Below are 16,181 nucleotides of genomic sequence, written 5' to 3' on the forward strand. Positions count from 1 at the left end.
CTGGGAGGAGGGAAGGCACCTTCAGCTACTGGAAAAGTTGCCCAAGGTTAGTCCTACTCCCAGTAATATGGAAAATAATTCATTATCATTATGACTCATTAGTATTTTTAATTTATACAATGCTTTTCTTCCAAGGAACTCATTATGTCGATGGAAGTTCATTACGAGAAAGAGATCTGGCAGTGGAATTTATGTTGGACATAGTCTTCTAAATATGGCAACAAGAACTTTTATTACACGGGTACATGACTTGAGGCAAATCTCTCTATCAACTAATTAAGAAGGGAGATAAAACTGTGTGGAGCCCAGGTGATGCTGAAGGAGAGATGCTGCGTGTTCTCAGAGCACTGTGAAACCCATGTCTGCATCCTCCAAATACTAAATTCATAGTATTTCTGAAATTATATATCTTGAGTATGACATTTTAATAGCATTAAAGGTAATTATTTTTAATGAGAAAAATATATCGCAATTTGTAAATTTAGCATAGGAAAACTGATTGGCATTTCTATTAAAAAACCTTCAAAGCCACCTTGAATTAAAGCTACTTTGGTTACTAGCCAATGGGTTATGTGCTTCCATCCACGCTACTATCTGATGGAGAAAATCATTGTCTTGCTGTCCCTGGGAAGTTTCTGGTGTTAATTTTAAAGGAGCAGACAGCTGCACTGGTGAACACCATTTGGTACTTCTGTTGTACAGTAACAAAAACATAGTGAGCCTGGGGGGCTCACACACTAATCTCACACATTATATAAAGATGATTTCAAAGATTACATTACCTGGAGAAGACAGCAGGACAGAGTCCCAGAGGAAATGAGCTATTAGAAGACATTCAAGGCACTGGCTTCCTATGGGGTATTCCTGTTTTGGGCTCAGAGAGTGGTTAGCGTGAGTCAGGCCTTCCCTTTTGCCCCCAACCTCAACTCATCCCCGCCACCTTATCCAGTTCCATGCACTGAACAAGTATTTATCAAGGGCCCACTGAGTGCCAGACCGAGCACTAAGTACTCAGGATACAGACTGAGGGCGCCCTGCCCTCCGCCAGGCATTCCCAGGCATTATACGTTACTACGTGACTAACCTACACTCACAGTCGAGGTAAGTGCTAGAGTGCTATGGGCACATGGGGGTGGGGTGGTGGGGGGTGTCAGGTTCTGCATGAACTGTGAAGGGACATTTCAGCTAAGACCTGGAGGAGAGGAGGGAACAGGCAGGTAGAGGGCTAGAGATGGGAAGAAGGGCTGCAGGTATGGAGCACAGCCTGTGCAAAGAGGCCCTGAGGCTGGAGAGTGCAACCAGAGCAGCTGCAGCTGAGTGAGCATGGTAGAGGGTAGGGCAATGTGAGGCTGCAGCCTCCAAGGGCAACGCCAGAGACACTCACCTCATATGAAACCAAGGGGTGACTTTAAGCAGAAGGAAACAGATTTGCATGCATAAGGACCACTCTGTCAGCCTTATGGAGGAAGCTTCTGTTCGGGAGGTGGGTACAGGAGGGCACCTAGGGCCCCATATTACTCCACTACATCACAGTGACCGCAGTGGCTTGGGCAGAGTAGTCGCAGTGGAGCTGAAGAGCAGGAGACAAGACTGGGGACACGTTGTGCAGGGAGTCCAAAGGCACGATCACTGCTTGGATATGAGAAGTGAGGGGGTGTCAAGGACAAGCGGTGATGGAGATGATGCTGGCCACTGGGGTGGGGCCCATTACAGGAGCAGACCGGTGAGGGAATAATGCTTCAGTTTTGGACATGCTGAGTCTGAGGTGTTTTGAGATCTGGACCTGGAACTCAGAAGAGAGATGTGGGCTGGAAGGGGGCCCTTGGGAGCCAGGCACATGATGGCACTGGGGCAAGGATGAGATCCCAACAGAGAGTGTGGGAGGAGAAAGGAGGGCACAGGATTGGTCTGGGAGGGATGCCAACATTTAAAGTCCCTGCAGACATGCTGCAGCTGGCTAAGGAGGTTGAGAAGGAGCCAACCTCTGAGGGTGGAATCACAGGCGGCTCGGAGGCCATCGCGCTACGGGAGCGTGGGCAGCTGTGCCCAGTGCTGCCGATGGATGTGGTAGAGGTGCACTCTCCGGAACCAGGAATATGAGGGTCATAGGTGACGTCAGCACGTGAGTGGCCAAAGGTCAGGGAGATAAGCCAACTGGAGTGAGCTGCAGGATGCCCGGGACTCAGGGAGCATGAGAGGCTGGTGGAGAAAGTGCTGTGGAGGCTCTTCTCCAGGGCCTAGCCAGGTGACTGATGTCACCCCCTGCTGTCACAGCCGCAGTATGGGGGGTCCTATGTGCTTCACTGAGATGTATGAAAGAACCTGCTGTACTGCAGGGAGAACCCGAGTGTGGGCACTTGGGCCTCAGCTCATTAAAAGGACAAAGGTGCTTATTTGAGATTTTGTTTCTAAAACTCCTCAAATGAATGTTACCAGCACGCCTTTAAAACATTCACCAAATCCCAGCCAGGTAATTAGGTAAGGTCCTGGCCCACAGGAGGACTTGGATTTGGAGCCGGTGCTCCTAGGCCAGGAGACCTAGAAGGGCAGACACCACAGAGCCTCGCGAGGACTCTGCACCACCATGGAGCTGCCCAGAAGGAAGAGCGGGCCAGAGCAGGGGGCACGGCGTGGCCCAGGAGGCTCAAGTCTGGGAAGCTTTTGTGTCTCATCAAAAGCAGCTTCCATGGCTGGCAGAAAACCGAAAATCAATGGGAAAATGATCTCTGACTTCTGAGCTTGTCCATTCTCTCTCCTTAGGAAGGCTCCCCGGTGCAATTTAAACCAAGAGCCTCACCTGGGGCCCTTCTAGGGGTCGAGGGGAAATGGGGTTCCTAGGAGCTCCAGACTCCACCAGCCTCCCCTGTGGCCTGAAATCTACCCCCACCTCAAGCTGAGGACACAGTCTCCCCAAGAGAAGCTCACTTGTTACTGAGGACGAGCACCAAGAAACAATCATAATGAATAATATGCTTCTTAGGACGGAACAGACTCACTACATGCCAGGCATTGAGCTGAAAGTTACAATGCTTTCTTTTTTCTTGTTGATATAATATATATGTAATTTTTTAACATAAAGTAAAATCTGTGCGTGCGTGTGTGTGTGCGTGTGTGTGTACACAGTTCTGAACTGTGACAGATGCAGAGTCATGTAACTATGCATTAGACTGTGGTATGATTCAGAAGAACTCTATCACTCCAGATGTTCCCTCATAGCCACTCACATTCCCTTTGTAGTCACACCCTCCTCCTGCCCCTAACCACTCCCTAATCCCGCCCCTGCAGCCTCTGACCTCTTCTTAGCCCCCTAGGTTGCCTTTTCCAGAATGTCCTATAAATGGAATCACAGCCTGCACCCCTTGGGGTCTGGCTTGACTTTGGCTGGTGCATCTAAGAGTCACTCACATTGTTTTGTACATTGACATTTTGTGCCTTTTTATTGCTGAATCGCATTCCACTGAATGGGAGTGCCAGTTTATCTATTCATCATATATCTGGGCTGACTCCTGTTTGGGGCAATTATGAATAAGCTGCTATAAACAATCGTGTGCATATTTTTGTGTGCACACAGGTTATTTCTCTTTGGTTAAATATCTTACAAGTCTTTTTTAAATCTCCACTTCTGGCCTATAAAAGTATCAACATCCCCATTTTACAGAATGGGAAAGTAAGGCGTGGGGAGGTTGAGGACATTCGTACAGAGTCAGGTAACTGGAGGAGCTGGACTACAACCCTGCTCAGTGCAGCCAGTGTGACTGTGTGCCTCCTGAGAGCCAGGTGGATTCTGCCCTCAAGGATCCATGCTCTGGGCGAGAAACCCACCCATCAGCAGGTGGCTTCTGCTGAGCCACAACAGGCACACAGAGGGGTCCATGGGAGCCCAGAGGGGAGCATCTGACCAGGCTCAGTGGGAGGAATGTGTCCAGCAGAGTCACAGAGGAGCAGTATGAGTTAGCCAGGTAGGGGACATTCCAGGCAGGGGAGCAGCAAGACAAAAGCATAGAGGTAGCACTGCCAGTGGCAAGTTCCAAAATAAGAGGCTGACTGCTACAGGGTCCATGTAGGAAAATAATGGGAAATACATTTGGACAAGAGGTGGGGTCTGCTAACAAAGGACTTTAATTCCGGGTTAAGGAATCTGGATGTTAAAACAACATTAGCTGCCATTTCTACAGTGCTACTTCCCAGGCTCTGTGCCTTTCTGGGAGGCTTGAAGGTTCGTGAGCTGGAAGGAGATCTTAGGAACAAAACGGTGCATGAGGATAGCTCAGGTAAAGGTTATTGATAAGTAAGAATGCCTGGCACCAAACGCATCCCCCGTCTAAGGAAGCATTCTGCCTTGGAAGCACTGTTCTCTGTTTTCCTCTGAGTCTCCGTACCAATCTCCCTTCATGGATGAAAAGAGAGTTTTACCACATGATTACTGAAATTATGTATGTGTCTAATTCCCCCACTGGGCCAGCAGTCTCTTCCACTTCTCAATACCCATGACTGGCCACAGCATCTGGCATAAAATGGGCCCTTTATAAATGTTTATGTAACAAGCCAGGCGCAGTGGCTCATGCCTGTAATCCCAGCCATTTGGGAGGCTGAGGCAGGTGGATCACCTGAAGTCAGGAGTTCAAGACCAGCCTGACCAACACAGTGAAACCCCATCTCTATTAAAAATGAAAAAATTAGATGGGTGTGGTGGCGTGCACCTGTAATCCCAGCTACTCAGGAGGCTGAAGCAGGAGAATTACTTGAGCCCAAGAGATGGAGGTTGCAGTGAGCTGAGATCATGCCACTACACTCCAGCCTGGGTGACAGAGTGAGACTCTGTCTCAAAAAAAACAAAATGTTTATGGAACAAATAAGGTGCCTTTGTTCATTAAGTATTTTGATTAATAAACAGTTAACATATTAAACTCAGGTGACCCATTTTCAAAGAATTAGAATGTAAAAAAAAAAAAAACCCTGTGGCAGATTATTGTTCAATATTCATTCTCTCCTTGCCACCTCTGTGAGAGAAGTATACTTCTCTGATTCTTGATTTGGAGCTCTGTAAAATGATTTGCTTTCATTAACTGGATATCTGCTGATTTCTGGATTGGTTAACTGGGTATCATGTCCAGTTAATCAAAGGGGCTTGGATGCAAGCAGAGGCTTGGAATTGCTCGCACACCTGGGCCTCTGCCATTGCCCTGAGCATATACCTTGGCCAGAATACACCTTGGTCCAAGGAGGATGCAAGATATTTGGCACATACTCCATACCAAACCTGCAGCTTGGAGACACACAGCTGAGCCCAGCTGAGATCAGCCCGCCCAATAGATCTGCAGAAGAGTCAGCAAAAATGCATGCTTATCATTGTACACCCCTGAGATTTTGGAGTTGTTTCACAGCAATAGCTGACGATACAACCCTACACTAAAAAATGCCCCAACCACAATTTTGTTGTCCTTTGTTTAGGAAGTGAGTCACAGACTGGTTTTAGACCACCTCTGAGCCTCAGTTTCCTCATTTGTAAAATCTGTAAAATGGTTATGAGACTGAATGAGAGAATCCAAGAAAAGCCTTCAGTGCAGCCTGCAGCGCCGGGACTGTGCTCAGTATGTGCTATTGTTATGAAGGCGTCTCTGGACCTGGGGTCCCTGTGTCGAACAGCAGCTCTCACTAGTTACTGGGATGTGCCCGAGGAGGGTGCCACGTAACAGAATGTCAAGCGACAACACTCTCTGTCTCCCGATGTACATCCTTCCAAAGTGACCTAAGGCGAACTTCCTCGCCTCCTGCCAAAGAGCTAAGGCACCACTGCCTGTTTATCACAGTCAATTAATTGGTGATGCAGCTGTCCTGGTGGAGATAGAATCAGTGTCCTCGTCTTGTGTCCTGTGGTGAGAGAGGCTAAGATGTGGGTGAGAGTTTTAATCTGCTAACGCTAGGCTGTGGCAGGCTGCCAGCAGGGCACTTAGCTCAGCCTCCCCGCCCTCCCCCTCCCATCTGTCTTCACTCCTCATGGACTCTTAATGCCACTGAATGCTAACAGGCAAAACGTATGTGACTGGAGGAGACCTGAAACAAAGGGGTGAGAACAGCCACCCAACAGAAGCTGTCTCCTGCGATCTCTTCCCCTCCATGGCTCAACTGCGCATCAACCAACCCAGGGCAGCTCGCTTTTGTCCCTCAGTAGAATATGAAAATCTCTCCAGGCCCCACCCGCCCCCGCAAAAGGCTAAGAATTATTCTTTCCAAACTATCTAATTCATACACTGTGATGTCTCAACAAAGCCGTGTGCACGCATGGGTGCTGAAGGCATTTTGCATTTAACTATTCTACCAGCTTCAAAACCCTTAGGATCCAGTGATAAATCCTGCGAATGCTCAGGTTTACGTTCTCCTCAGAGTATCAGGAACCTACTGGTGTTTGGCTGGAGATTGCAAATGTTCCTGACGGCTCGTGTGAATCTTAGAAAATAGAAAACAACCTATCCCACATTACATAATCAGGCCAGGAAAACATGTTTCATATTAGAAAGGCAGCCAGCAATTTCCCAGGACTCGGACAGGGATCCAGGTTTTTTGTCTGGCCTGGTCCTGCTGAGGAATGACAGCACTTTAACCTCTCTGTATCTCCTTATCTCTCAAGCAAAGACCCATGGAGCTGCCCCTCTGTGCTGGCATGCCTCTTTGTGTATTGTACTATTTCTTTCACTTGAGAGAGGATGAATAAATATCAAAGCTCGAGAATTATTACGCTTCTCAGAGAGGTTGGAATAATCAGTAAGATGTTTCTAACACAAACAGGAAATGAAAATGAAGAGACAGCAAGGTCTTTAGAAGCAGGCTGGATCCTTACAAAGGTGCAACATAACCAGCTGAATAATCAAATAGACAGTCCCTTTAGAGTCTATCAAGCCTGTCCACATTCCCAAGCAAGGCCAAGGTCCCCAGATTACCCTCCTTTTCATCTTCCAAAACCTTTGGGCTTCTCTGAGAGGTGCCCCCAGCCCCAGCCCAGCCTCCCCTGGCATAGCTGGTCACTCCCTCCGAGTACTTCTTAGCACTTATTTAGGATAACAGGGTGATGGGGTGAGAGAAGACATGCTGGGATGGGTGGAACTGTGTGCTGGTAATGAGCGTGGGTCATGGAGGAAGTCAGACTGAGGTTCACATTCTGGCTCCTCCGCTTGACCTTGGGCAAGTGAAACATTCTCTCTCAGCCTCAGTTTCCTCATCTGTGATGTAGGACTACCTCCATCATAGCACTAAATTAATTATATATATATGATATACAAAAATATGTATAAATATATATAATTATATACAAATATATAATTATATAATATATAATTATATATTATATATAATATATTATATAATTATATATTATATATAATATAATATATAATAATATAATTATATATTATATTATTATATTATATATTTTATATAATATATATTATATATATTATATATAATATATATTATATATTATATATAATATATATTATATATAAATAATATAAAGAAAATATAAATATTATATATAAATATATATAATTATATATTAATATACAACATATAATTATATATAAATATTATATATAAATATATAATTATATATAAATATTATATATAAATATATAATTATATATAAATATTATATATAAATATATAATTATATATAAATATTATATATAAATATATAATTATATATAAATATTATATATAAATATATAATTATATATAAATATTATATATAAATATATAATTATATATTAATATACAACATATAATTATATATATAAATATATATAATATACATATATATGCAACTCTCACTTGTGGCCCGCCCGCAGTGAACACTTAGCAGAATTTTGTCAGATGGTGGGTGGATGGGTGAGTGAAAGAGCTGGCTTCATCCTGTGAGGTGGCACAAAGCCCAGTACTTGGAAGGACCCTGCACCTGGTTTAATGCTCTGTGGTCGCTGCATTGAAATCCTTAATAATTTTTTAACATGGCGCCTCGCATTTCCATTTGGTGCTGGACTCCGCAAATTATGTAACCAGTCCTGAGGAACAGTGCCTCGGGGACCAGCTGCGGCACTCTGGGAGTCTCAGCTGTCCCATCGAGTTATGAGCCAAACTCTAGCATGACCCCACATTTTGGTTCTTTTGGTCATTTCAGCAAGGATACCATATTTGGAACAAAGTCAGTGATGAAAATATTTTGTACTAAACCTGTGCCATTTCATACAAGCTTCCAGATATATTTGTTTTGAAAAATGCAACCTCATCACTGGGCAGAAGGCATCTTCCCACTCCTAGCCTTTCTTTCCTTGAGAAGAGAGTGCAATTAGGGTGAGTTCTTTCTCCCTTGGACCTTCTTCCATCTGCCAGGGAGATGGAGCATGTTTCAACAGTAAATTTAGGCTGGGTGCAGTGACTCACACCTGTAATCCCAACACTCTGGGAGGCTGAGGCAGGAGGATTGCTAGAGGCCAGGAGTTTGAGACTAGCCTGGGCAACATAGTGAGACCCCCACCTCAACAACAACAAAAAATTTTTAATTAAAAAAAATTAGGCATGGTGGTACATGCCTGTAGTCCTAGCTACTTGAGAGGGTGAGGTGAAAGGATTGCTTGAGCCCAGGAGTTCGAGGCTGCAGTGAGCCATGATCACATCACTGCACTCTAGCCAGGGCAACAGAACAAGATCCTGTCTCAAAAAAAACATAGTAAATTTAGTAAATTTGGGGACAATGAGCGGGGCTTGTTCAGTTCTGCTCCTCCCCTTCTCCTCTTTCTGGGGAAGAAGAGAAGGGGGAGTCCCAGGTGACCAAGTAGGTGAATCCTTCTAATTCTTGGGTTCCATATGAGGAAACCCATTCGGCTCTTGCACTGAGCCATGCCCTTCAACCAGCCTTATCAGTAACAACAGTGACATGCTGGCTTTCAACTGTTATTCCATTGGCTTACTCAATTTGTTCAGTTCTTGGTTGGGAATAGGGTTGCTATATATTGGACACCCTCAGTGACTCCAACAACCACCCAAACCCCTGCCATCCATCTTGTGACCTAGAACAATACTTAATTAAAACACCCCCCTCACTACAAGGAAGTACGACAGGTCCTAGGAAGAGTGCTGGATTCGTTGCATCTCAAAATTGAAAGGCCCCTTGGCTTGAGAAGGAGAAACTCCAAGGAGACTAAAAGCATAGTACATTAGTTCTCAATCTTTAGTGTGCACCAGAATCATCCAGAAGGCCTGTCAAAATGGATTTAACTCTTGGCCTCATTCCAGAGTTCCAGATTCTGTAGATCTGGGTGGGGAATCTAAGAATGTGCATGTCTCTCAAGCTCCCAGGTGATGCTGAGGCGGCTGGTCTGGGAACCCCACTTGGAGAGCCACTGGCCTGATATAAAATGACTTCACTCTGCTATTACAGAGTAGCAATTAGAGCCCAGGTATCCTGTGCTCTAGCCAATGCCCTTCTCGGTCCATCTTCTTGTCCATTGGTTGCACCTTCCTCAGCCCTGGCTGGAAGTTCCCTTGGCTGCAGTTTTTAGACTTGCACTCAACACTTAAGCTGAACATGCTCTCCTCTTCAAAATAATGTCTATAAACAGCCTAGCGCTTCCTAGGAAAAAAACACTTCAATACTAAGTATTTCTGGCACCAACACCTATTATAAGAAACATGAAAAGAGAAAAGTGTTTTATGAAGAAAAATAAGTACAATTCAGGATAAACTTAAAGCAAATGTCATCAGGCCCAGGACCAAGGACCAAAAAAGTTGGTCAATTTTTTTTTAATCCTTCTATGGTACATTCTATGTTTATTTTGCTAAAAACAAATAAGAAAACTTCTTGTACTTACCCAGAGTATTGGTAGCAAAGTTTTTTTCAAGTCCATCTTCTGTGAGCTCTCTTTTATTGACCATGCAACCTGCATTATTGATCTAAAAATTATAGTTCCCATTTCAAAATAAAGAAAAATAGGGCCAAAAGACCTATTTCCATCCCCACACCTCCACTACCCCACCCCCAGCTCTTTCTCTCAACTTTCAAGTGACAATGACAATTTGCTCAACTAATTCTTCACTCCAAACCCTTTGCAGGAAAATACCACTTGTGCAGAGGATTCAGACACAGAACTGTGCAAAGATCGCCAAGTGAGACAGCTTGGCCAGGCAACCTAATTCATGAGAGAGTGCTCTGGAAATTCATCTAGTCCAGAACGGTCCAATAGAAATATCTAATCTTAAGATTTCTAGTAGCCACATTAAAAAGGTAATAAGAAACTGGTAAAATTACTTTAATAATATATTTAACCAAATATATCCAAAATAGCATCATTTTAACATGTAATCAATATAAAGTATTAATAAGATGGCATACAAAATTTTTTTCAGGCTTTGAAACCTGCTAATTTATACACTTACAACACATCTCAGTTTGGACTAGCTACATTTCAAATGCTTCACAGCCATACTGGATAGCACAATTCCAGACTCTGGAACAACGTTTTAGAGCACATCAGAAACTCTTTGGATAGAAAAGCAACTTAGCTCAAAGTAGAGTATCTGGGAAGAGCATACTGGGACTCTTTCTATCTGAGTCCACCCAGGCTCTCCATGGAGTTTTGTGCTAATTATGTTACTAAAAGATTTGCCTGTCTGCAGGAGGTATTCTTTTGGACAAAAAGAGCTTCTAATTTCAACACACCAATCCCCAAATCTACAGAACCGAGAAATATTTATATACAAATCATCATTTTATAAAACATGGAACATATCTATCCTCCCACAACACCTACCCAGTGGATGGCCCTTTCGTTTCCCCACTAATCTAACCACATGCGTCTCCTCTTAAATCCAATGAGTAAACTTGATTCCAAGAACAGGCCCAAGCATAAGAGAGTCTTACTAAGATTCTTCCATAAAGACATGCAAACATACATATCCGTCCACATTCACAGATGGAAACAATGGGCCAACATGACTTTATTCTCCACTTATGTTTACAAAGCTCACCAGAACATGGAGTTTATGTTCCTGCTTGAAATTTTCAACAAATTTCCAGATTTGCTTGGGATCAGACAAGTCCATAATGTGCAGAAAAATGTTCTAAATTAGAAAGCAAAAAAAAAAAAACCCTTTTTAAAAAGATATAAACTAGCACTTTTAATTTTAAAAAAGTACACGGTTTTTAAAAAGCAAATACTTTGAAATGATATAAAACGGAAAATACCAGTCCCACTCCTCAAAAATAAACCATTGTTCACAGTTTTTTGTGAATCATCCAGAAATATTTTAAGCATATACTATATATACAATATATATATTTTAAGATATATATTATATATATATATACACACCACACAAATAGGATCAGACTATGCATTGTTCTACATCCATCTTTTTCACTTAACAATATGTCTTTTAGTTTTCGGTGGTAAAAACAATTTTTACTTTTTTATTTTATTGTGATAAGAATACTTAATATGAGATCTACTCTCTTAACAAAATTTCCAGCATGCCGACTAGGTACAACGTTGTACAGTGCACCTCTAGAGTTTATTCACCTTGCCTAACTGAAACTTTGTGCCCTTTGATAGTAATTCCACATTTCTCCTTTCCCCCAGCCCCTGGCAACCACCATTCCACTCTTTGGTTCTATGAATTCTGAGTACTACGGATACCTCACATAAGTGAAATTGAATAGTCTTTGTCTTTCTGTGCCTGGCTTATTGAACTTGGGTTAGGTCCTCCAGGTTCATCCAGTCATTGCAGGATTTCTTTCCTTTTAAGGCTGAATGATATTCCAATGTGTGTAGGTATGTACCACATTTTCTTTGTCCATTCATCTGTCAATGGACATTTAAGTTGTTTCCACATCTTGGCTATTGTGAATAATGCTGCAATGGACGTGGCGGTGCTAATGGCTCTTCAGGATCCTGATTTCAGTTCCCTTGGATAAGTACCCAGAAGTGCAATTGCTGGGTCAGATGGTAGCTCTAGTTTGAATTTTTTGAGGAACCTCCATACTGTTTTCCATACAGGCTGCACCATTTTGCATTTCCACAAATGGTGTGCAAGGGTTCCAATTTCTCCACAACCTAACAAACATTTTTTGTCTTTTGTTTTTTTAACAATAGCATCCTGAGAGGTGTGAGGTGATATTTCACTCTAGTTTTGATTTGCATTTCCCTGACGACTACTGACATTGAAAGTATTTTTTCATATATGTGTTGGCCATTTGTTTTTTGTTTGTTTTTTCTTGAGAAAAAGAGTGCCACTGCACTCTGTTGTCCAGGCTAGAGTGCAGTGGCATGATTTTGGCTCACTGCAACCTCCGCCTCCCAGGTTCAAGTGATTCTCTTGCCTCAGCCTCCCAAGTAGCTGAGACTAGAGGTGCATGCCACCATGCTCAGCTAATTTTTAGATTTTTAGGAGAGACGGTGTTTCACCATGTTGGCCAGGCTGGTCTTGAACTCCTGACCTCAAGTGATCTGCCTGCCTTGGCCTCCCAAAGTTCTGGGATTACAGGCATGAGCCACCGTGCCCAGCTTGTGTTGGCCATTTGTATATCTTCTTTGGAGAAATGTCTATTCAAGTCCTTAGAATATTTTCAAATCGGGTTATAAGTTGCGTCATCGTTTGTTCGTTTTGCTATTGAGTTGTAGGACTTACAAGAGGTCTTGGAGATGATTTTGTTATATATGAATCCACCCTATTCCTTTTAATGACTACATAACTTACCTTTGCATGGATATGTCAGGGTTTCCTGCTGCTCTTTTTTTTTTTTTTGGTCAAAAGTTTGCTCTTCAGACAGTATCTTAGGCACATCATAAATAAGATGACAACTTCTGCTGTGACCCTTAGTCCTTGCTCATGACACTTTTCAATCTCTGCCTTGTATCATGGTTATCACTGGACACAGCCACCTCCCCAGGAGGCTTAGAACTCCATGAGTAAGGGACCCTGTCTAACGCGCCGTTTCTCCTTATGGTATTACACACAGTCATAGGCGTGGTAGTTGACTAACAAACCTTGGCTGTTTAAACCTTTTACTCTGTACCCAGTACCTAAGTCCAAACTTGCATTCTTAGCATCCAATGAATGCAACGGCATCCTCTCTGAGCATCAGTGGACGTACGTGACTTATCACTAACCCAAGGCAGAGGGCACCTAAGTACTGAACCTACAGACGAGGATCTCAGCAAGAGCCACAACTCCTTTGACAAAGCAGAGAAGTTCTGTGCCCTGCCTGAGTTTCCCCATTAATCAAGCTATAAAACTCAAAGCTGTAGTCAGAATTTATTTCTACTCATCTTAAAACATATTGTTTTCTCACCTGAGACAAATGAGACAAAGCAACTCCACATTTTCATGACTCAGAAAGTCCAGTCAGGTTGAACACCACATTTAGCTTAAGCCTGGCCCAACTGAATATTCCTCTGCCTTCAAAGGATAGGAAAAATGTTGTCTGTACACAGCTATTCTCTTCTAAAATGTCTGTGAAGGCCCTCACCCAGCCAGAGCGAACAAGGCTGCTGAGTCATATCTGAGTCAGCCAGGAGCCTGTACCAATGACTGCAAACTGAGTCTAGACACCTCATCCTTCCATTTTGAGGCCTTGTCTGCAACCACCCTAAAACTCCCTCCTACCAGAAAGCGCTGTATAACATGTATACAAAATCCAGGTTAAAACAGCAACAAAATTCAAGTGAACTAAAAGCAATTCTGCTTTAAACATTCCACAAGTTCTCTGAGCTTCCTGGAAGCGCCTGAGATGTCTCAGAGTGAAAAGGAGGTAGCAGCAGGGAAGAGAGAATCACTGTCCTAGACAAATCGGCCACGGAGCTGGTGACATGAAGCACCATGAAAAGAGGAAGGAAATCATCTGTGTCCCTCTGAGGCAAAACAGGAGGCCACAAAGCACCCAGAAGGAGAGGCCGGCAGTCTGCTGTGGCCAGGAGAAGGAACTGGAAACAGGTGCATGTGTGTAAAAGTCCCAATCTGCGGAGCCAGACAATGAGAAGGCTCACCTTAGGAGCCACTGGGCCCCACTGTGATACAAGCATGGTTACTGAAAGTGAACAAAACAAAACTCAACTGGGACCCTTTCTGCAGACGAGCCACCATCTATAGCGGCTATGTGACCCAGGAGTCACGAGGTGACATCATGGGGACTGATCCTCCCATCAGAGCAATTCCCACAATGAGCACGGTAAACAGTGCATGGAGGTGTTTTGTTAAGTGGAAGTCATTCTGGAGAAATGAGGTGGTATTTCATAAAACCACTGAGGTCTTGGGAAGCTAAATCAACCATTCTCAAGAAGCTAGAAATCCACATTGGCTTGGAAGAGCTAGAGTCGAAACCCGTTTTTTATCGTGGTGTGTGATGTTGGTGGAGTCAATCCCCTACAAGACATAAGTGCTTTCACAGAACCTTCCAGCCACATCAGGTGGCCTGCAGGACTGAAAAACGTTGCCCAGGCACCTGTCCCTCTGTGATCTTTCCCTCTAAAACCCGTAACTCCAGTGTAATCATGAGAAAGACATCAGACAAATCCCAACTGTGACAGCCTATCTCAAAAATAGCCTATCTCAAAAAGCCGATCTCAAAAATCCTGAGAGCCTATCTCAAAAAATAATAAATAAAATAGAAGGTTTTTTTTTGTTTGTTTGTTTTTTTAATGTTACCCATGGAGATAACTGCTAGACAAAAGTCTGGAGCCACGTAGTAAGGTGCGGCTGAACTGCAACCAGAAGCCTGGGGAAAAAGGTCCACCCTGTTTCTCCCCTAGGCCCTTTGGGAGCATCGTGTCCAGTGGACTGGTGAGCCAGGAGTCTGCTCTACAGTAACCAGTACTCCTTTCCCCAAGCTCAAGCCACATATAACCTCTCTGAAATATCACCTCGGCATGATATTCACCTCTCTATATGGCCAAACACCTGATCTTACCAAGCCAGCGTGTACAAGCAGCTGAGATCCCCATGTGACCTTGAGTCTCACCTGGTGCCTGCGCTCCCTGGCTCAGCTGGCCTGCTGCACACCTCACCCAGACCTTCCTGCCCAAAGGACCTTCTTTCTTTGATGTTCACCCAACCATGCAGGCAGGACCAGCTGCTCCACTGCCCTCACAGCTCTACCACACCTCTCTTCTGCTTCTGGGGGCTTGCAGGCTTCCACCTCCCACTGAGCAGGGCCTAAGCACTGATTAAACAGAACACACTTGAAGCACAGAATGTAAGGTTGGGAGTGGTAATATTAGTATAAACAATAATGATAATACCAACAATAATAATAGTAGCTACTTCTATTGATTGAGAGCTGTTTGTTCTTAGGATACCCCGAGCTTCCCATCTTGTAGCCCTTATCATGTTATTTCAGTAACGTCTAACAGACACCTCTTTCAACAGAGGGAATTGAATGCAGGGATTGATTTCCCAGGTGATTAAGGAAGGTGAGAATTCAACCAGGATTGGTGAAGTAACCCAGAGATTAGTAACAACAGGAAACTACCACCAGCCCTAGGCTCAAGGAACAAAGGGAGAACGCAGTGTGGCCTGAGCCCAGGAACCAGAAGGAAGAACCAGAGAGGAGATTCAGCCATCACCAGGGAAGCCAATATCTCAATTCCCCCCTTCCTTGCACCTACCAATCTTCCTCTGATAACTGCCATTGGCCAAACCCAGCCAAAAGCTGTCTGGTTGTAGGAGCTGAATAAACACATACCTTGGGGCTCATACTATTTGACCCCCAACCCACCCCCACTGTGGCACAGAGCATGGTGGCCAGGCCCAGGGCAGGCACACACACTTCAAGGAAACTGCTTGTTAATCATTTGTATCCTGCACAAGACTGTCTGGGGCTGTGTCTGTCCCAATCACTGTGTCTCTAGCTGTTTGGCATACGGTTCACCCTTAAATACATGTTAAAAAACTAATAAAGTCAAGTTACCCCTATTTTTTAATGAGGAAATGAAGGTTCAGGGAAGCTAAGAACTTTGCCCAAGCTCACAGGCCAGAAAGTGCAAAATCAGGACTCGTATCAGAGCCCAACTCTCTCCTTCATACCATGCTTTTGTGTGTGGGCTGCCTACCAAAGGTAGACCAGATGAAGCTGTGGAGTGAGGCCTCTTCATAAGCAGGGAGGGGGCAGCTGATCCCTGGCAGAGCCTGGAGGAGAC

General features: G+C 44.0%; 1 protein-coding gene across 1 annotated transcript in view; it reads right to left on the reverse strand.

The window, feature by feature from the left end:
• Positions 1-16,181, reverse strand: part of DHRS12 (dehydrogenase/reductase 12) — a 36,410-nt gene that overhangs the window by 12,003 nt on the left and 8,226 nt on the right. Inside the window, 2 exon segments of the mRNA XM_030813434.1 lie at positions 9,861-9,942; positions 11,017-11,109. Coding sequence (XP_030669294.1) covers positions 9,861-9,942; positions 11,017-11,109 — 175 coding nt within the window.

The sequence above is a fragment of the Nomascus leucogenys genome, chromosome 5 (genome assembly GCF_006542625.1).
Source record: "Nomascus leucogenys isolate Asia chromosome 5, Asia_NLE_v1, whole genome shotgun sequence".
Lineage (NCBI taxonomy): Eukaryota > Metazoa > Chordata > Mammalia > Primates > Hylobatidae > Nomascus > Nomascus leucogenys.